The sequence below is a fragment of the Pezoporus flaviventris genome, unplaced genomic scaffold, assembly GCF_033815535.1.
Source record: "Pezoporus flaviventris isolate CSIRO_AGI_PZ_B2104156 unplaced genomic scaffold, CSIRO_AGI_Pfla_v1 ptg000080l, whole genome shotgun sequence".
Classification (NCBI taxonomy): domain Eukaryota; kingdom Metazoa; phylum Chordata; class Aves; order Psittaciformes; family Psittacidae; genus Pezoporus; species Pezoporus flaviventris.
Window position 1 is genome coordinate 820,445 of NW_026892628.1, and position 18,696 is coordinate 839,140.

At 46.4% G+C, this 18,696-nt stretch overlaps 2 protein-coding genes and 1 long non-coding RNA gene across 10 annotated transcripts in view; all 3 read right to left on the reverse strand.

Moving 5' to 3' along the window:
- DDX49 (DEAD-box helicase 49) overlaps positions 1-18,404 on the reverse strand; it is a 139,765-nt gene extending 121,361 nt beyond the window's left edge. The window contains exon 1 of the mRNA XM_061474705.1: positions 18,397-18,404. Coding sequence (XP_061330689.1) covers positions 18,397-18,404 — 8 coding nt within the window. The remainder of the gene's footprint in view (positions 1-18,396) is intronic.
- CRTC1 (CREB regulated transcription coactivator 1) overlaps positions 1-18,475 on the reverse strand; it is a 44,335-nt gene extending 25,860 nt beyond the window's left edge. For 2 of the 8 annotated variants that reach the window (XM_061474689.1, XM_061474685.1), the window contains exon 1: positions 18,279-18,475. In XM_061474689.1, coding sequence (XP_061330673.1) covers positions 18,279-18,464 — 186 coding nt within the window. In that variant the 5' untranslated portion in view covers positions 18,465-18,475. The remainder of the gene's footprint in view (positions 1-18,278) is intronic. The other 6 variants (XM_061474687.1, XM_061474681.1, XM_061474684.1 and 3 more) reach the window with 3 other exon arrangements.
- LOC133280256 (uncharacterized) lies at positions 16,110-18,175 on the reverse strand. Its single transcript, XR_009747104.1, has 2 exons — positions 18,106-18,175; positions 16,110-17,196 (listed from the first exon to the last, which is right to left on the reverse strand). It is a non-coding gene; the product is annotated as an uncharacterized LOC133280256 (long non-coding RNA).
- Positions 18,476-18,696: the final 221 nt, after the last annotated feature.

The window sequence follows — 18,696 nt, forward strand, 5'->3', positions numbered from 1 at the left end:
ACCGAGAGCGGACACCATCTATAAACAGCATGAACTCAGCTTCAGCGAGTGAATGTCAACCTCCTCTGCAAAGCCCAGCTGGCAAACTGCCACCTCAGGTCTTGTGTGATAGTGTGAAGAGATGGGTGATAAAGCAACTTCATAGTCAGCAATCATATTTCATTTCCAACAAATAACCACCACGGGAAACCACATGGTTGTGTGTCACCTGCCCTCCTGAAAGCCAGGGTGTAAGAAACCGTCTCAGTCTGATCATGGCTCTAACATCAAAGGGAACCAGCTGCTGATGTGTGTGAGACACAAATCAAAGTCATCTTCATTTAGGGTATTGAGGATACTGTTCAATGAAACACTCAACCTTCTAGCAATCCAGGTGATGGAGATGTTACAGCAAGTTGCAGCTTTCCACCATTAGGTAAGAGTTCTGGCTTCTTGCACCAGGAAAAGCCCTGGAGGAAGGGCAGAGACACAGGATTTCAAAGACAACCCAACCAACCAAAGAAAATCAGCAAAGAATTCCTTACTGACCAGGTGTACAGGAAACTAAAAGTGACACTGCAAAGGTTCTGTTAGTGCCAGGGATCACTCTTCAGTGCTGAATGAACCTCGCCACTAGAATATTCCAGTAAGCGATCCCATAGTTGTACACGTTGCTGGTGTCCAAGGTATGCAAGAGAGAGCTGCTGTTTCTACTCCAATGTCAACTCATTTTCCTTGTCACTTCTTTCGGAAGGCTGCAGAGCTCAACAGCTCTTTAGTGAGCTGCAGGTTTTGATTCATCTCTTGTCAGTGGCCTCTCTCTGGTTTTTAGTTTAGTAGCACCAATATTTAAAACCATTTCTCATTCAGGTCTGTTGTTCTCACTCATCACATCTAGATTTAACACCATGTTGGCACCAAAGCCCTACTGATAAAGCAGAACTTGCAACCATCTGAACCCAAGAGCCCTGCTCCCAAGGATGCATTTTCAAGGACTCAGGAGACTACACTTAAAGTAGCAAAGAAACAAGCTTACATAAGGCCCTCTCCTCCCACTGTGGAGGAGTACGTATTTTATAATGTATGTTGTTCCTCACTAGATGTCAACTGGCTGTTTTTGCACTCTGAAATACAAGAACATTCCTAGATTGGTAGCAAAGAATTGTTTAAAGACTAAATGTTCAGATCTTGGACTAGCTGCAGGTTGGTTGCTAAGGTACTGTTGTGTGTACATCAACAAATCTGCTTTAGTTTCATTCAAGTCGACGCGAAGCCTTTCCCTCGCAATGCCAGGATTTTGAAGAGCAAAGTTGGGAAAAGCACTAGAAAAAGCAGGATCCCCCCAAATGGGTGTCTATTTACATAGCTGGGGTTTCTTTTCTTCACACTTTCTTCAAGCAAAGGAAATGGCAGGATGGAAAGGAGTGGCCCTGCCTCTACAGCTTTACCACAAAGGCCCTGAGGTTGAGTGAGGATGTTTGTAGCGAAGGGAAGGAAGAGCTGGTGCTTTCCGTGTTGACAATGAGTCCTCTGATAAGCCACGCAGAGATGCTGAGCAGTGCTGACAGTGAAGATACCACACTGCACACTGATAGCACCGAGACAGCACGGAGAAAAGGGACTGGTTTGCCTAGATCATGCCAACACTTAGGATTAAGACAGTCCTTGAAGAGAGGAGGAGAAAACAAGATCACCCTGAATATTCTTTAAAAGCTATCCCTAGGAAAGCAACTCAAATACCTTTCATTCACAGAACCTCCCCTGGAAGCCACCAATTTCCAAACATACACACAGCTGAGGGACCGAATGAAGCCAAAACTCACAACACAACTCTTGGAGATGACACCTCTCAGGGGAAGGGGCGCGCTCAGGAGCCTCAGCTATTCAGGCAAGATCCCACTCACAAAGTGGCTCATGGGGTTTTGTCTTAACAAAAGGGCCCAAAGACAGAAACCATTCACAGTGTGCTGTACAAAACGCTTCAGAGACTCCACCTGGAAAGCAGGAACTCCCCCTGCTTTGCTTGTGCCATCTTTTGACACGCAATCACAACCCAGCAATAGATGGGACGAGGGAAAGGCTCCGTGCTGGTGTCACTGCGTGAGTCACAGCCCCTCGAACTCTGAGCTGCAGATCCTCAAAAGCACAACATCAGAACTAGCTGTGCTTTTCGCCTGGCCCCTACATATGGTTTTGTTGTTAAAAAAAGGCTTGCTTGGGATTTGTGCCAAACCTTGAAGTAACTATTTCAACAGGTGTTGGGTTCTTTTAAAGAACCTACTATAAGGCACCCGGGAGGGGGTGTTGCTTTATGGTTTTTTAATGCTTTGGCCTTCCCCAGCCTATACCTACCTCAAAGCATAAAGTAACAAGGGAGGTCACGACCATTTGTCTTTCCACTGCAGTTAAACCATGGGAATGAGGAAACGCATGAGATTGAGAACTACAGCACTTCTCAGAACCGGGCTCACTGAGCGCCTTCGCTCCATCATCAATTTTAGGAACATTACCTTCGATAAACACTTCTGGAGACCCGCGCCAAAAAGAACAAAACTGATTGCTTGTTACTGCTCTCATGTATCATGACACCAGCATGTAGATCTGTATTTGCTCCTCTCTTCAGCCTTTGAACAGTGAGTGGCCCCCAGACTACACAGTTTATTGGAGACCATCAGCAACTGCCACTTGCAATCTGTGAAGATCAAGTGCAAGCAGAGCAGCCCAGCTTGGGAGGACCTCACATCTCCACCTCTGCAGCCAGCAAGAAAGCATTTGGAAATACTGTGATGTTAAGATACTACTGTCCTTCCAAGGAAAATCAGCTCATGTTTTTCAATGCGGAGGATCAGCAAAAACAACCTGCAAATTCCACTGTCATGCTTTGAGGTAACTCAGGAGTCTCGAGTCTTACTAAGGAGACCTATGCACAAAGAAAGGCAGCACTGAAAATGAGACATTAGTTGTGACTAAAATGAACACTTCTGCTTCTTCCTGTACCTTGTGAGGTGCATGAAGTACACTGCACAATCTGGGGCTTGGGGTTGGGTTTGAAGAGGGGGATTGTGGGGTTTTATTTTAGAAGAAATAAAAAGGAAGAAGCCTTTTCTTAATAGAAAAAATTCAGATTACTCTTCAAATGTTAACAAGTCTCATGACAACTCCAGCTTCATCTCCTGGGCTTACACTCAATTAGTGGCAACTTGCTTTCTATATGAATTCAGAGAGTGAAGTATGATAATGAATTACTTAGTGCTCATCAGATACATTAATTTCTTGAACCACGAGAACTTAGTGACTCCACATTACAGCTTCTCCACTTATGTATTATGTGGCCAAGATAACAGCTCCTTGACAGCTGAAAATACTGGTAAATATCCCAGGTCTTTCCTGAGAAAGCTTTTGATAAAGGAAAAGCTTTTGCTTCTTAAACCATTTAGTTCCTGCTTGGCATTCTTGTTCAGATGTGTTTCCCAAATGACAGATCCTAACTGAATCGGTAATTTCCCCTCCACCAGCACGTCTCTTCTGCTACTTAAACAAGATATCTTAAGCTGAAGTCCAATGTAAGCATTAAAAGGCACATCGTTCTGCACAAGCAGTTGTCTGGAATAGCTGGAAATGTTCTCCTATTGAAAGGCTGACACACTGTCGGCTCACCAGATTTGGCGTCACAATAAAACCAAGAGATCTCTGCAAAGGTGCAGGAGCAACAATATGCAAACAGCAGCAGCATCTTCACAGCAGCAGGAAGGGACTCATCACCTTCCCATGTAGCAATCAGGAATTTTGCAAGCAATTACATCCTAACCTCAGCTCACAGCGGAGTGACACGACAGCACCTTACTGGGGTGAACGGAACTGGGCACACAGCTGGTTGAGAATCAACACTATCAGATCTACCACAAGCATTTATATGAACGACCTGAACCATTCTATTTAGATTAGGGTTAAAGTTTGCTGGATAAAGTTGTGTTTGTAAGGAGAGAGTCAAGTTATACAATTAAAAATGGTAATATTAAAGGAGAGAAACATAGCCCTAAAAGGACATCCAGCTTTCCTACAGACATCCCAAGTGTCCAGAGCATGCAGATGGGAATCAAAGGAAGCATTTATTAAAATCCAACATTTCAACTTCTCTAAATTCTTCCCCCCAAAAATCCGGGGCAATTACAAACTTCTGGACAGCGCTTCACTGCAACCGAGCGGCAAACCCGACACCGGAATTCAGCCCCAATCCCCCAGAATCCTTCCTGTCAAAATGCCCTTTTTTAATACAGAAGAATCTGATTCCCATAACTAATAAAAGGGTGGAGTGTCCGTTTGATAAAACCCCCGAGAGATCTGATGAATACAGGAAGTAAGATTTCACGATAAGTGCTCTGCTGCCGCTTGCAGTTTTCATCTCAAGCCTTCTTATGAATTGCAGCTTTGCACTTCAGAAAGCTCTCTCCTGCATGCTCAGGCCGATCAGCACAAAAACAAGTGTAGATTAAAATGAAAAATGCAGTATTAAAGCTTAATTGCAAATTAAATTCTGTTTAAAGGATTAACTGGAAGTTTTAGAGGCTGCATTAGTTAAATCCTGTTGGTTCAAATCAGTTCAAAGCCTCCCGTTGGTCACGTCTGAAGTTTCTCAGGAAGCCTTTCTCCTGAAGCACCCAGAGGCAGGACCCACCACAGGAAAGGACAGACAGTTGTCCAGAGGTCTTAAACTGAGTGGGATTCATCCGGCATCCTCAGGAACACGTCGCTGCTATTTTGTGATCTCCCCCTAGGAATGAACTCACCACCCAGCTCCTGGTAGCAAGGTCTCTGAAAAGGCACTGATATCACTATTTTTGGCCTCTACAGTAAAGCCAACGACAGACAGTAGGGACCAAGTGCCCTTTTATCCTCAGAACTGGACTTCCTAAGTTACGCAGGTAGGGCAGCGAGAGAGAAACTTTCCAGGTCAAGCATCCACTCTGCTGCCTCCCTGAGCAAGCAGGAGGCTGGGAGGCTCCCAACCACTCATCCCAAACCACTCATCTGGCTTGTTTCTCCAGTGTGATGTTAAACACCACGTCAAACAAACCCTGAGACAAGTCAGTTACTCAGCGGAATCCCTGTGGAAGTGGTTTCTTCAAAGGGAGATTTCTTCCCATTCACAATCCTCATGTTGATAAGTAAAGCAAATAGAGACTTAAAAAGAAAGATAAGTTAACATCAGTTTAATGATTCACAGCTATTGCATTTAGATTTAGCGGCAACAGAGCTGCCAGCTAAAACTCGCCTTATTACCCATCAACTATTACATGTAAAGAGCTCTTTACATTTGTGTCCAAGTTGCCAAAAACTATCCATCCATTAAATAACTGCTTTGACCACCAAAGAGCTTGGCTCCTCCCTTCCCCTCACACGAACCCTCTTCTGTTAATACCCAACACTGGATTAGAGTTTGAATTTGAAAACTCTGAGCTTGCTACCCAGCCACTTCCTAACATCATCTATATCAAAATAACTGCTCATTTACTAAACCCACACTCCATGAAAGCTGTCTAGATTTATCTCACTAAATGAGAAAGGACTCACAGATCAATAAGAGGAGAATCCTGGTAAGCCAAGGAAAAGAAAACCTAAATGTGAGCCACCATTTGGTTAATGATAGCAGGTATTCAGGTGCCAGTCCCTCTCTCCATCACCAGACCCAGAAACAAACTCATTAAAGCCAAGATCCTAAAATTAATATCAATAATGAGAAGACACAGAAAATTATTAGCAGAGAAGAGTTCCATGAGCAATGGAGGATGCAGTTTTGTAACACAACCGAGCAGATCGCACCGCGCAGAATGGTCCCAGGGCTCTGCCTGCCTCCTCTTCCCCAGGGACAAGCTACAGCCTTGCCCCTCTCCTTGAACCAGGGCTCTTATGACCTGAAAGAACTCTGGTTGAAGCAGCTGAGCTTGCAGAAAAACATATCTGGAGGTTAGCTTGGTTTCTCTTAACTTGCTCACCCCACAACCACAAACTGGACATGCAAAGCATCCACTTCTATTTTCCTGCTTGCATCTTAGTGATCCTTCTATAAAGTGAGGCTTCATCACAACATTGTAAAGATTCCGGTGGTTTTGAAGGCCTCAGATCCCTCACAGAGTGAGGTGTGGAGTGCTTCCCCAGGGGTTTCATTATCCTACCAGCAAAGCAGAGTTTGACTGGTGCACCCCAAAGCCCAGAGCAACACACAACGTGGTTAAATCCAGACATTCCACAGCCTCCCACCAGCCACCACTCTCTGAATAGGTGCCTGAAGAAGAGATGGGTGTCTATTTGCAATTGTAGCCTTTATCTTTCACTTTCCAAGGAATTGCAATGACATCAACACTTGCCCTCTCATCTGAGCACCTGCAGTGGGTTTGTGGCAGACATTCCTCTTCAACCCAAAGAATGTCCTGGTAAGACAGGGACATAAACTTGACAATGTCAACCCATGTCTTTCAGAGCACTAAAGCTACTCTGCCTAGTATAAAGGAAAAGGTGTAGCTCCTTTGATAGAAGACACTGATTCTCTAGGAAAAGGCTTGACCACAGAGCTGAAAACTAGCTGGAATTACACAGAGGGATGCAGTCTATAGCCCCTCAGAGTTAATCCACACTGCAGATATGAAAAGGGAACTCCCAAACCTGTTTTCCAAACGTGTGCTCCTCTCCAAATCAGAACACATGCAAACGTGCCTTCTGCAAAGCAAGCAACACTGTGCTTTTATTTCTGTGTGATCAACCCCTCATGGCAACGACGCAAACGCAGCACAGGGAGTAATGCTGGAGTAGAAGGAGCTTAGTTAGGTGCTTCACAACTCTTCCTGCCTAATGGAGACAGACTGCACAGACTCATTTATCAAAGGAAAAGAGAAGAGAATCCCTTGCATTTCTCTCATTCGGGCTGTCACAATCAGGAAGAAACGCCATCAAGCCAGATTTCTCAAGTAACTTATTTCCTGCAGTTTCAAATACTGATCCAACAGCAGCAGTGGATCCAAATGCACAGCTGTTCCTCCAGGAAGACTGCTAAAGGAAATGAAGTCTGAAGTTTAGAGGAAAGGTATAATCCGCAGTGATAGCAGCTGCTCCGTCTGGGTCACTTGGGACTGCAAGCATTCCATCAGCAGCTCTGTAACAAAATGTTTTGCAATGGGTTGTTGGGTTTTTTTTTTAACTTTAGGATGTTTTTATTTTCATAAAAGTGAAGTTTTTAGCACTGGCTGGAAACAGAGAAGTGTGGACAAGCAGAGCAGAAGTTTCCCTTGTTGCCTCTGCCAATCACATTTGGCCTTCTCATGCTATCAGCACCCTCGCGCAATAGGTACTGCAGGGAGCATCCTCCCAGGCCAGGACAGGAAGCCAAGTGTCTACTACAAACTAAGTGAGAATTACCACGAGAAACTCCAGCCATATGGTATGAACTGGATTTGAACCCCTGCTCTTAGAACTGCTACATCATTGTTTACTCTTCCATCACCATAACTGTCATTTAAGTCACTTTCAAGTATTTGTTCCATTATCACATGGACGTGTCAGGACACAGACTCTGCAGCGCGGCCAAACATAGCCATTAAAAACAGAGATTTCAGGAAAGAGAAGGAAAAAAAATGCATTTTTGTTGTTTTTTTTCTCTTAGGGAAGGAATCTGTTGGAATCTGTCGGAATTTAGCAGCCACAGAAGAGCAACAGCTTTGTCTCTGCCACACTGAAGCACTTCACAACCACGTCTTGACTCAAAGCAGAGCTGCACACACAAGGTCAGCACTGCACTTCACTTTAACCAGTGGATAGCTATAGTACCCTACTCAATATACAGCTCAAGGTCTGAGGGGTTTCCCCATGCACTAAAATACCCAAATTTTCTCAAAGACTTCAGAAATGACTAATAAATCAGGAGGTGAGACATTCAAGGACCAGAACCAGCCTGTCCCTGCTCACAGGAACTGAGTACCAGGATCTGCAGGGAGGGAAAGAGAAGCAGAATCCTCCCCCTCCATCTCACGGAGCCAGAGCTTGAAATGAAACAGGAGCTCTCTCCAGACGCCATGAAGAAACAAACTGGGAATCAGAAGAAGGGGTTTTCATCATCAGAGTAATGAAAACTGCTCGTCAGAGGAAAGGCGACAACACAATAGCTAACTTGAGGTTTTACAAACCTCATTAAGCTTAAAGGTTATCTGATAGTGTCACACACGTGCTGCAGTCCCAGTTGCTTACCAGTACAACCACGAGGTCTCAAAGGGTGAGCACTACCGAACGCCAGCGCAGGTCCCTTGAAGCTGCGTAGAAGCCTCTTCAAACTTAAGGCAGTCCTGAATGATTCTGTGCTTTGAAAAGGAAAAAGGAGACAAGGATCTGCAGTTCTATGCCAATGCTAGCACCTGAGGAAGGTATTCCTAGCAGTTCAGTTGCGGACTATCTAAAACCACCATATTTTTGCAGCTAGCTTATTCACAAAGCAAAGAACTGCCTCTGTTTCAAGGTGCAGCCATTATGATGGGTTCTTCCTCATCAGAAACCCACCCTGGTGACCAGGGCAGAGAACAGGAGAAAAAGCAAAGCCAAAAAGCTGAGAGGCAGCCCTAGCCCATGGAGCTGAGGTATGAAGTGTCACTACTAGAAACCAACTTCAAATAAACTCCCAACCTGTAATAGAGCTTTGCTAAAACCCTTATAGTCCAGGCAAACACATTTCATTCACACGAGCTGAGATATTATATATTGATCAGCAAAGCTTCAAGGGGAATCATCTGAATCCCTGCCCACTAGCGATCACTGCACTTTTAGCACTCCAAGAGAGCCAATTATTACTCATGAGTTCATGTTTTCTTCACCTTCCTATTGAAGAGATTATTTAAGACCTCAAATCACTTAACTGGATTGTTTTGTCCTGTTATGAGTCATCTACAAATTCCAAGGCACCATTAGATTCTCCTTCAGGAGCTGCAACCAACTCCCCAGATTGCCTCAGCTATAAAACCGTGAGGAAACGGGGTTATAAAAACTCCACACGGCCTCGGACCAATCCCCCAGGTGTCCTCTAGAATTCATGTGAAAGTGAAGAACTCTCACACCGCAACGTACACTTATTATTCCTAACCCCCCCTACACTGCACTCAAATCACAAACCCTTTTCTTGTGAACCCAAAGAACAAACCAGAAAGTTTAACTTGTGTGAAAGAGGGAGGGAGAGGGAAGCAAGCAGCAGCATTTAACTCTGCAATTGGTATTATTTGTTAACTCTTGATTTCTGGTTTGCACCAGCAGAACTTCTTTAAGCATTAAGTGCATTTAACTTTCTTCAAAAAGTTATCTATTTGCAGGTTTGGGGCTTACGGGCAAAGAATCGGTAAGAACACACGTGGAAGAGCTTGAATAAAGAAAGTCATAACAATAAATAATACCATTTAATACCCAGGCTGCCACTTGTGCTTAAAAACACTTTGCTATTTCTGGTGAACAAAGGTTTAGTGTTTAAAACTTAACAGTCACAACTGAGTAGCAAGTAAAAACAGGATACAGCACAACTACAGACTTAAAATAGTGACTATTCTTCGGAGTTGTGCTCTATCACCGGGCAGAGAGCCAAGCTAAGCTCCAATATGAACCAAACCTGATTTGCACTGCTTTGAAAAACAAACCAGATCTCGTGTCAGCTCTGCAAATGCCACCCTGCTTCCCTGGAAGGGTTTCCAAAAAGAGAAAGGCCTGGATGTGGCTGATAATTCAATATAACACACCGGAGAGGACTCAGCACTTGAAGCTCAGTGATTATTTGCTATCTGAAAGGCAAAAAATTCTTTTTGCTATGTTTAAATCTAGCACAACACTCTCAAAATCTCTTTATTGTCACGATCATTATTAGCTAACAGTATACTTTTAAAGAACATACTCATTCTGAGCAGCCCAACATATCTTTATGTCCACTCTACAAAAAAAAGTTCAACCATCCCAATTCCTCCTATTGAAATGCCTCTGAAAAGATGAAATAAAAGCAGAGATGCCCTCATTAAGTACGATAAAAATAGCTTTTATGCTCCATTTTTGTATTTTTAGCTAAAGAATGGAAATTCAGTTATGTAACCCCACAAGTTTGGGAAATAAGGAGCCGAGTGGGGCACGTCTGCACCCTTTGGGGTACAGCAGCACCCAGCTCTGCCCTGACAGCACCCACCAGCACAGCAGCATCACTTCAAAGCCTGGTGCTACAGAAGAAAAGGTGAATTACCTGCTGCTGCAGCTCACGTTGGTTCACACCAGAGAAAACCACTCCACTGACCTTCAGTCTCTGATGCCGAGGTACCACTTCAGCAGTCCCCAGAACCACCGTGGCCTCCACAGCGTGTTCTTCCCTCCAACCATTCCTCCCGCTGCAGCTCATCCTTAAACCCTCCTGTTACAGCTCAAGAAACTGTTTGCAGCTCTTAAAATGAGGCATCAGACAATTCTCTGGGTATGAAAAATATCTGCCATTAGAGTCCAAGTTCTTCGAATGCAAAATGCTGCTACAAGGTGATCGTTTTACTGCACAGGAGACAAATCTAATTACAAAGAGAAGGTCAATAAGACGTGAATCTGAGCAGGCTGGTGGAAACCTCTGCAATATTGGAGACAGAACTTTTGCTCTTCCCTCACTAGTGGAGCAATGCCACTGAGGAGGAAGAGATGAACAGGGGCTTGTGGAATTGTAATTAAAAGACTGCAACAAGAACAATCTTCACCCATTGCATGTACAGACGGATCAAGGAGAAACCCAGTTACACCACTCCAACAATTAATTAGTGGCTGCTGAACAGATGCCATGAATAGGATCTACATCAAGACTTTGTAAGGAGAAGAAAGGTGAGAAGCCAGCGCATGAAACAATCACTGTATGAAACAATCACTGTCTTTTCCTTCCAAAACTGAGGGTTTTTTCCCTTAATCCAGTTTTTTGATGTCAAAACACCACCTAAGGACTCTGGAGCTACAGAAATCTGCTGCACAACTTCACATCACTACCAGATGCTGCTTCTACGACAGGTCTGAAGAGGCATCAGTGTACAGAAAGAAAGGTCAAAAAACAACTGATATGCTTTCTGACTTCAGAACTATCAGCATGTGCCTGAAAATACTTATCTTTTGGAAAACCAGCTCAGATTCCCTTCTCTTTGAGACCTCAGTTGTGCAGTAATTGCTGGGTATCAAAATTAATTGAAAACTCATCTAACAGAACTGCAGTCTGCCATTTACACATCTTACTACTACGCAGTGATCAGTAACCATGCTAAAAACCACAAGTGAGCAGCCCAACAGAGATATCATAGAGGATATTTTTCCCAGTAGTCAAGAAAAATGATAGACCAAGCAGGCAGAGGAGTAAAATCCACCTTGAGCAAACCCGCCTGTACACAAACTCTTAGACACAAACACAAACTCTTAGACACAAACACAAACACAAACTCTTAGACAAGGATCATGAAGTGCTGTAGAATCATTACTGAAGCCTAATGCCAGAATGCATCAGTTCATTCTCCTCTACTTCATTATTTAAGACCCATTTTCTGTGGGTGTGTGTTGTTGTTGTTGGTTTATTACAAATGCTTGTTCTGCTTCAAGGGGAAGCATTTCCAGTTCCCAAGAAATAATCTGCAAAACAAGACTCTTCTCAACACTCTGTTACAACTTTGTAATTTATAAAGTACCAATGAGCTCATTCGAAACATCCCTGGTTGACAAACACGCGCTTTGCAACACTCAGCTGGCTCCAAAAACGCCACTGGAGATGCTGACAGGGATCTTCCTCCTGAACATCACTTGCACAGCACTGAACACGCCACACAAAACAGCTACAACAAATCCAAGCCACATGCTCAATACTAACTCCTATGCACTATCACATACACCAACCATAGCCGATGAGTTAACAGACCCCCAAGGCTGGCCAGCCCCCAGACCTCTGGGAACACACTTTTTTACCAAAATGCCAGCAATTCAGACCACAAGGAGATAGGGAAGCAGCACTGAGGTCACTGGCACAATGTGAACACTGCTGCAAGCTTATGGTCACAAAAAATCTACCACATTTTGACAGTTTCCTTCTTTTCACCAACTTACTCCAATCCTGTCAGCTACCATATACCCTCGATGCCACAGCAATAGCTACTGCACACATCTACAAGAACACTGGGGTAAAATTCCAGCCATCATAACCAGAATTAGTATTTTAAAAAAGAAAAGCCTTGTTTTCTGTTTGTTTTTTTAAGATCCAGTATGACATTTGCTGAATGGTGCCCTGAAGTCTACTTGAGCTTCAGATCCCGCATTAGGTACAAAAGTATTGATGCCAGCATGGAACATACCATTAGAGACGGATCGATGTTGTCAGGGAGAGTGACAAAGCTGCTGTAACACAGCCCAAGAAAACACTCCTTTGCAATTAGAGAGAGGTAATAGAAATCAGAGACAGATATTCAGCCTTTAAGACATTCTGTTTAAATCCCTATTGATCATCTCTGAGATGATGTCTACTTTTTGCCAAATTAGGATTTTATTACCACTACAGTGGAAGTGTCTAGAAACAATAATTTCTCACAGAACAACTTATGCATCTAGTCAGAGCAGGAAACTGCCTTGGCTAAAGCTCACCTCAAAAAACCCCAAGCCCACCAGTTTGATTTTGCATGGTCAACTCCTGATGCAACTCACTGTGCTGGAACTCACACCAGCGCAGTGCTGGGCAACCACAGGAGTCAAAGCTTCCACGAGCTTAAACAGGCCCGATGCTGCTGCCTCAGCTTGATCCTGGTAAGGTTCAGTAAATGCTTTGTAACTAAAATCACCAGCACCCATAAATTGATTATAAAATCCAAACCAAATGGTTAGTGCCAGAAGGAGAGGTCTGATGAACAGCAGATTAAAATGCACACTGGTTCCTCATCAGCAGAGGTAATCCAAGATGTACACACAAAACAGAAATGCAGTTTACATGCTAAAAAATAATTCAAGGAGTCATCTGATTGAGAAACAGAGCTACAGTTAAAAACTGGTTTTCAACACCAGCCCTTACACAACCACGTTAAGGGCTTCGGGGTTTCCCCCCTCCTTTTTTTTGCGCTGTGTCAAACAGCTCTTTTCCGCTGCATTTAACAGTTGCTGAAGAAGGTCTGTGCCTTGGCCACATTGCTACTAAAATCATTTTTCAGTACAACATCTTCTTGAAAACTGCTTAAAGGAACAACTCCTGTTGCAGCGCTCTGCGGCCTGATGCTTTACTCAGGCAGAGAACACTCACTCACCTCTGCCCTGCTGCTGCTGCCAGCACATAATTCAGATTAACACAGCATCAACTCCTGCTCACTGATGCTTTTGCCGTGTCTGTAACTTCCACTGCAGGTTTGCAGCTCCTGTATCGGCAACTCTAACCCAAAGTCATCATCAGAATTACACACTTCCATTTGTAAATACAAGACCAAGAAAATCACTATCCAGACATACAAGTTTCCAGGATCTTAACTACAGGCCAAGCTCAGCTATTCAAAGAATGGCTTTGCAGGGAAACCCCCACATCCCCCTCGAAGAGTTGGAGGAGCTGACTGTACATAACCTTATTATTCTCTTACTAAATGAGTAGCTCCTATAAATGCAAATTACTGCGAATGCTCTCCACCACTGAAGCCAAAGAAAACCGAAATGCAGCACACTGGTTCCATACATTCACCCCGCAGCGGTTGTACAATCGTAGTTTCTCGTGCCTACAGATCCTCCCCAGCTTTGCTGCAGCATAAACACAGGCAGACTTGGCCACTGCACAGAAAAAGAGACTTTGGGAGCTGAAGCAAGCAGCTTAACGCAGCGTAATGATGGAATAATCATTTTAAAAGTCACGGTCTCCTTTAAAACAGCACAACAAACCCTGCCTGGGGTCACCAGGAGAAAGCTCACACTGGGGCCGGAGCGTGAGCTCCCCAGCAGGGCACATCAGGAGTCGCTCGCTGTTTACCTTGGACAGCTCAGAGCAGCTCAGGGCAGCGCAGGGTTGCACAAGAACAGAGATTCTTTGTGCCCCTGCGGGGACCTCACCTCTGCACCTCACTCCCCCGACTTACAATGATTCTTTCAAAGAACTCACCACACTGCAGCATTCTGTCGCTCAGCCTGTGTCTGAGGATGTCCACAGCTGGTGGCACAGCTGCTGCGACGTGGGGAGCACATCTGGCCACATAGAACCCTACACACTTGGCTCTGTGTCCTGCTCCAGCAGGGAAATGAGAGGGAGATCACAGAGGAAGCCTAAGCCACCTCTTTCTTGTAAGTGTGCAAATTCAGGGTCCAAACCCTGGATCCAGGAGAGTAACAAAGAAGAAAAACACCATCTAGAGCTTGAAAAATCAACATTGCTGTTTTGAGGGAACCTCATGATACCATTACCTTGAACTAAACTACTTGCAGCTGAAGGCATTCATCTCCGTGCTTGGAGGCCTCAGTCCTGATTGTGATGCATTTCTTTAATATCTTTCAGACATTCCAAATACTATTATGTAGTTAGGAATTTCTTTTCTATCAAATTATTTAATAAAAACATGCTGAAGACATTAGGAAACATTGCGACACTGCGCCATCATCATTAGTGCTTCTCAGTTTTAAACCCACAGATTAGCATTCCTGCTTTAACTAAGCTTTTACATGCTGGTTTGCATACTGTCTACAGCAAACCATGTACAAAGACATTCTGATCTCCTCCACAGCCAGTAGGAGCAAGTACATGAGTGACTGTCTCATGTGAAAGTACAATCCAGCTACAGGGATGTGTGTGCCTGTGGACATGTTTTATACACAAACTATGGGGTTTTTACGTGATTTTTATTTCATTCCCCTTCAGTCAAATGGCCACCTATGGATAGCTACACCATTACAATACATCCTGCTTGAAGAAATTAAACTCAACCAGGAGCTTTGGGTTCAAAATATTCAGGTTGAAAATAAAGCCACCAACTTTTTACTCCCTGTGCTTTTGACCAGCACAGGCACACGCAGCTTTTGGTAACACCTACAAATGCACAAGCAAACCCTTTCACAGCACTAGCACACAGGCTGATAAAGCACTGAACTGCATACTTGGGGACACAGAGAATCAGGTTTGTGTCACTAAGGTCATCACTAGAGACTGCTGAGATGTGTTAGCAGCAGCTCACCAAGACACCTTCTGCAAGTGGCCTGCACGCAAAGCCCACTCTGCCTGCAGGAAAAGCCTGTCTGGAGGCACTGGGATTTTGCTGAATGTTTCCAAACATCACCATTAACCTGGTTTTTCTCCCCCGTTTTCACACCAGTAACATCCACACCAGCACAAGCTCCCCACGTGGGGCTTCTGGGGAGTTAGGGGGTTTCAGGGGGGGCCTTTCTCTCAAAGTAAGACTGCAAGGTCCGTAAGAGGGAGCTCAAACACAGCTCCGGCTGGAAGCCCTCAAAACTAAGGGGTTTTAACAATGTAGGTTACAAAAAAAAAAAACCAATTGTGGAATCCTGAGAGCATCTTCAGCTGAATGAGAACCACCTTTAAAATGTACGTCATAGCTGCACCCAAATTTTCTTTAATAATCTTACATTCTCCATCATCTGAAGAGCCATACATGGAACAGCTCAGCACTACCTGTGGTATCCTGCATGTTCATGTCTGGTTAATTCTAATTTGCAAGGGCAGCAACAGCCTTGAACAGTGAATCCAACTGGGCTGTGTTACAGCAGAAATGGAGAGCAGGCCCTGGTAAACAGCCTCTCCTTGAGCAACCAATGCAGTTCTGAAATTCCATGTCTCACATAAAAAAAGCAGCAGAAACAGCAGCAGAATAAAGGAGTCAATGTCACACAGGGAAAAAAAGCCTCCCCCTCTTCTCACCCACTTTGTTACTATGGGACTCGCAGAAATCTCTGGATTATAAACACGAAGGTCCCACTCACAAGACAATTAAGCAGCTCCAGAGATTCTATCGGCCACCCACCCACCACCACGACTCTCCCCAAGGTCTGTGTCTGCCAGCAAACCCAATACACGTTCTGCAATGTGTCAGCTCCAACCAGGCCCTGGCTGCTCCCGAGAACAGGGGGAATGCTCCTGAAACCAAAGGGATTCATTTTTCAAAGGAATTCTCTTATTCAAGTGAATGGTGAGGGCAACAGAGAAAGGAGGAGTTGACATCATGTTCTAGTTTGTCCTGGGCAAGAAAGAGGCATCATAACTTCAAAATCTCAGCTGGAGCAACCAGCAGGAATAGGCAGAAGACGACCAGGTCAGAAAGGAACCTCAGAAACAGCACGTGTGGAACAGCAGTTCCCCGGTCTGCTATGACCAGCCCCAAACACGAAAGCAGCCAGGATGGTAACACTGCAAACACTGCAAAAAGACAATTACTAATAATGAAAAGGCAACCGAAATTCTGGGCTGCTTCCACAAACTGAGTAACGCATCTGCACAGTGACAGCAGCAAAGTGTGTTTTGCCAAATGAAATGAGAGCAAACGGCAAACTTGTGCTTAACCCCTTTTTGCTTTTATGCTGCATTTTAAACACAGATGAAATCATGGAATTTAGAAGAAAAAGTCTACAAAGAAGACATTTTATTCAGCTATTTGGTCAGTGTTTCCATCACTTCAGTACCCAGAATCCTCAGAAAACTTATTCATCTTGGGTCCTTTCCTCAATACCAGGTTCTTGAAAATAAGATGGACTTCCATCTGCAAAACCAGGGTCAGGAACCCTCAGATTCAGGAAGAACTGAATCAGGATTCGGACTTATCTTGCGGAAGGTGACTGCTAAACCTAAGAGTTAACCTGCAATTACAGACTCTCCAGAACACTCAGCTCTCGAGTGGCTGCAAAGACCAACCACCAAAAGGCAAAATCCTGGGTACTGAGCTACTCAGGCAGAGATGCAAGAATCAAGAAGGCTCCATCGACTGCAAACATCCCTAAAGCATCCTGGCTCTTCTCTCAACTAACTCCATCAAGAACTCCACCAGCATCCTCTAAGAGGCATCACCAACAAAGCTTTGGCCTCGCGCCTTCCCAAGCAGGAGCTGTCAGAAGCACTGTGGCCTTTCTTTGATATCTGACCAGCAGCAGCACCAATTCCAAACAAGGATTCCCCCTATCCTGACACGAAGGAATAAGAGGAAACACGTTCCTGTAAATCCAAGGGTATGTTCTCCTGTTCTCGCATTCCTGTGAAGGTTCAGGCACAAACAACTTCAGAAATTTTCCTTTAAACAGTTAAAAGAAAACCCAAAACGTTGACACAAGCAAGTGAGGCAAAATCCCTGCAGAAAAGCTCTGACATCCCTATGTCTAAACCAGAAGAGGCATCTGATGTTTGGAAAGCACATTTGTTATGCAGGTAATTTCTGCTGATGGGCTTTGCAGAGGCATCACAAGCCAAGGAGGGTTTGGAAGTGCAGCAATTTGCACCTACGACAACTGGAGTGTAACAGGAACGACATTAACGACACCGAGCCCAGCAGCACCCACCCAGGCTCTGCACACCCATGGGTGCTCCACAGCAAGGGAACCAGGGCTTTACCTGCCCGCACTGGAGGGATGCTCCGCAGGGCCCTGCGGGAAGCAAGCGCTCCTTAGGTAGGCAGGAGCAAGGCTGGGACCCCCCCCCCCGCCCCAATCTGGGCCGAAGAACCGGGAGACCCCCTCTGAGATACGGGTGAGGAACCGAGCCCCCCCCCTCAGAGCCTGTCTTGAGGAACCGGGGACCCCCGCTCAGAGCCTGACGAAGGAACCGGGACCTCCCTTCGATCCCGGTGAAGGAACCGGAGCCGTCCTCAGCCCCATCCCAGGGCAGAGCTGTCTCCCCCCCCACCCCACAGGAACCCCCGCGCAGCCGGGCCCGCTCCGGCGGAGCCATGACGGAGCTGTCCCGACCCTGCCACGGGGCAGAGCCCCCCCTCCGCCTCGAGAACGGGGGACTCCCCCTCCCAGTGCGCGCCAGGCCCTGCCCGGCCGCGCCAGCCCGGCGGCAGGTGCCGCTCTCCGGAGGATGCTCCGGGCCGGGGCCCGGTACCCGGGAGGCAGATGGGGGGGGGGGGGGTGGGTGTTAACGGGGTACCGGGGGGGGGCCAGCACCGGGGGCACCGCCCGCCCCCAGCAGGGGGCGCTGCCCGCCGCCCCGCCCGCCGCCGCTGCCCCCGGGCTGAGGGGAGCCGCGGGGGGCGCCGCCCCTCCCCCCCCCCCCACCCCTCCGGAGCCGCCGCGGCGGGGGCGCGCGGGCGGGCGGCGGGGCGCGGCGCCGTCCTCACCCGGTGCGCGCGGGTCAGGCTGAGGTCCTTCATGACCTCCTCGAAGGCCGCCGTCTCCTCCGCCTGCTTCTGGTTGTGCAGCGCGATCTTCTCGCTGAATTTCCGCGGGTTGTTCGAGGCCGCCATCTTCCCCCGTCCGCATCCCCCTCCCCGCGCCGGAGGGGGGGGGAGGCGGGCGACGCGCATGCGCCGCGCACGGCCCCGCCGGGAGGGACCGCAGCGCGCGTGCGCGAAGGGAGGGGGCGGTGAGGGGGCGCGCGGGCGCATGCGCGGCGCCGGGCGGGAGCGCTGAGGCGATGGCGGCGGCTGTGTGTCGCCGCCGCCCCCACTGGGTCCTGGTGTCCCCCTGAGCCGGGGCTGGAGCCGCTCTGCCATGGGGACAGGCTGAGAGAGATGGGCTGGAGAAGAGAAGGCTCCT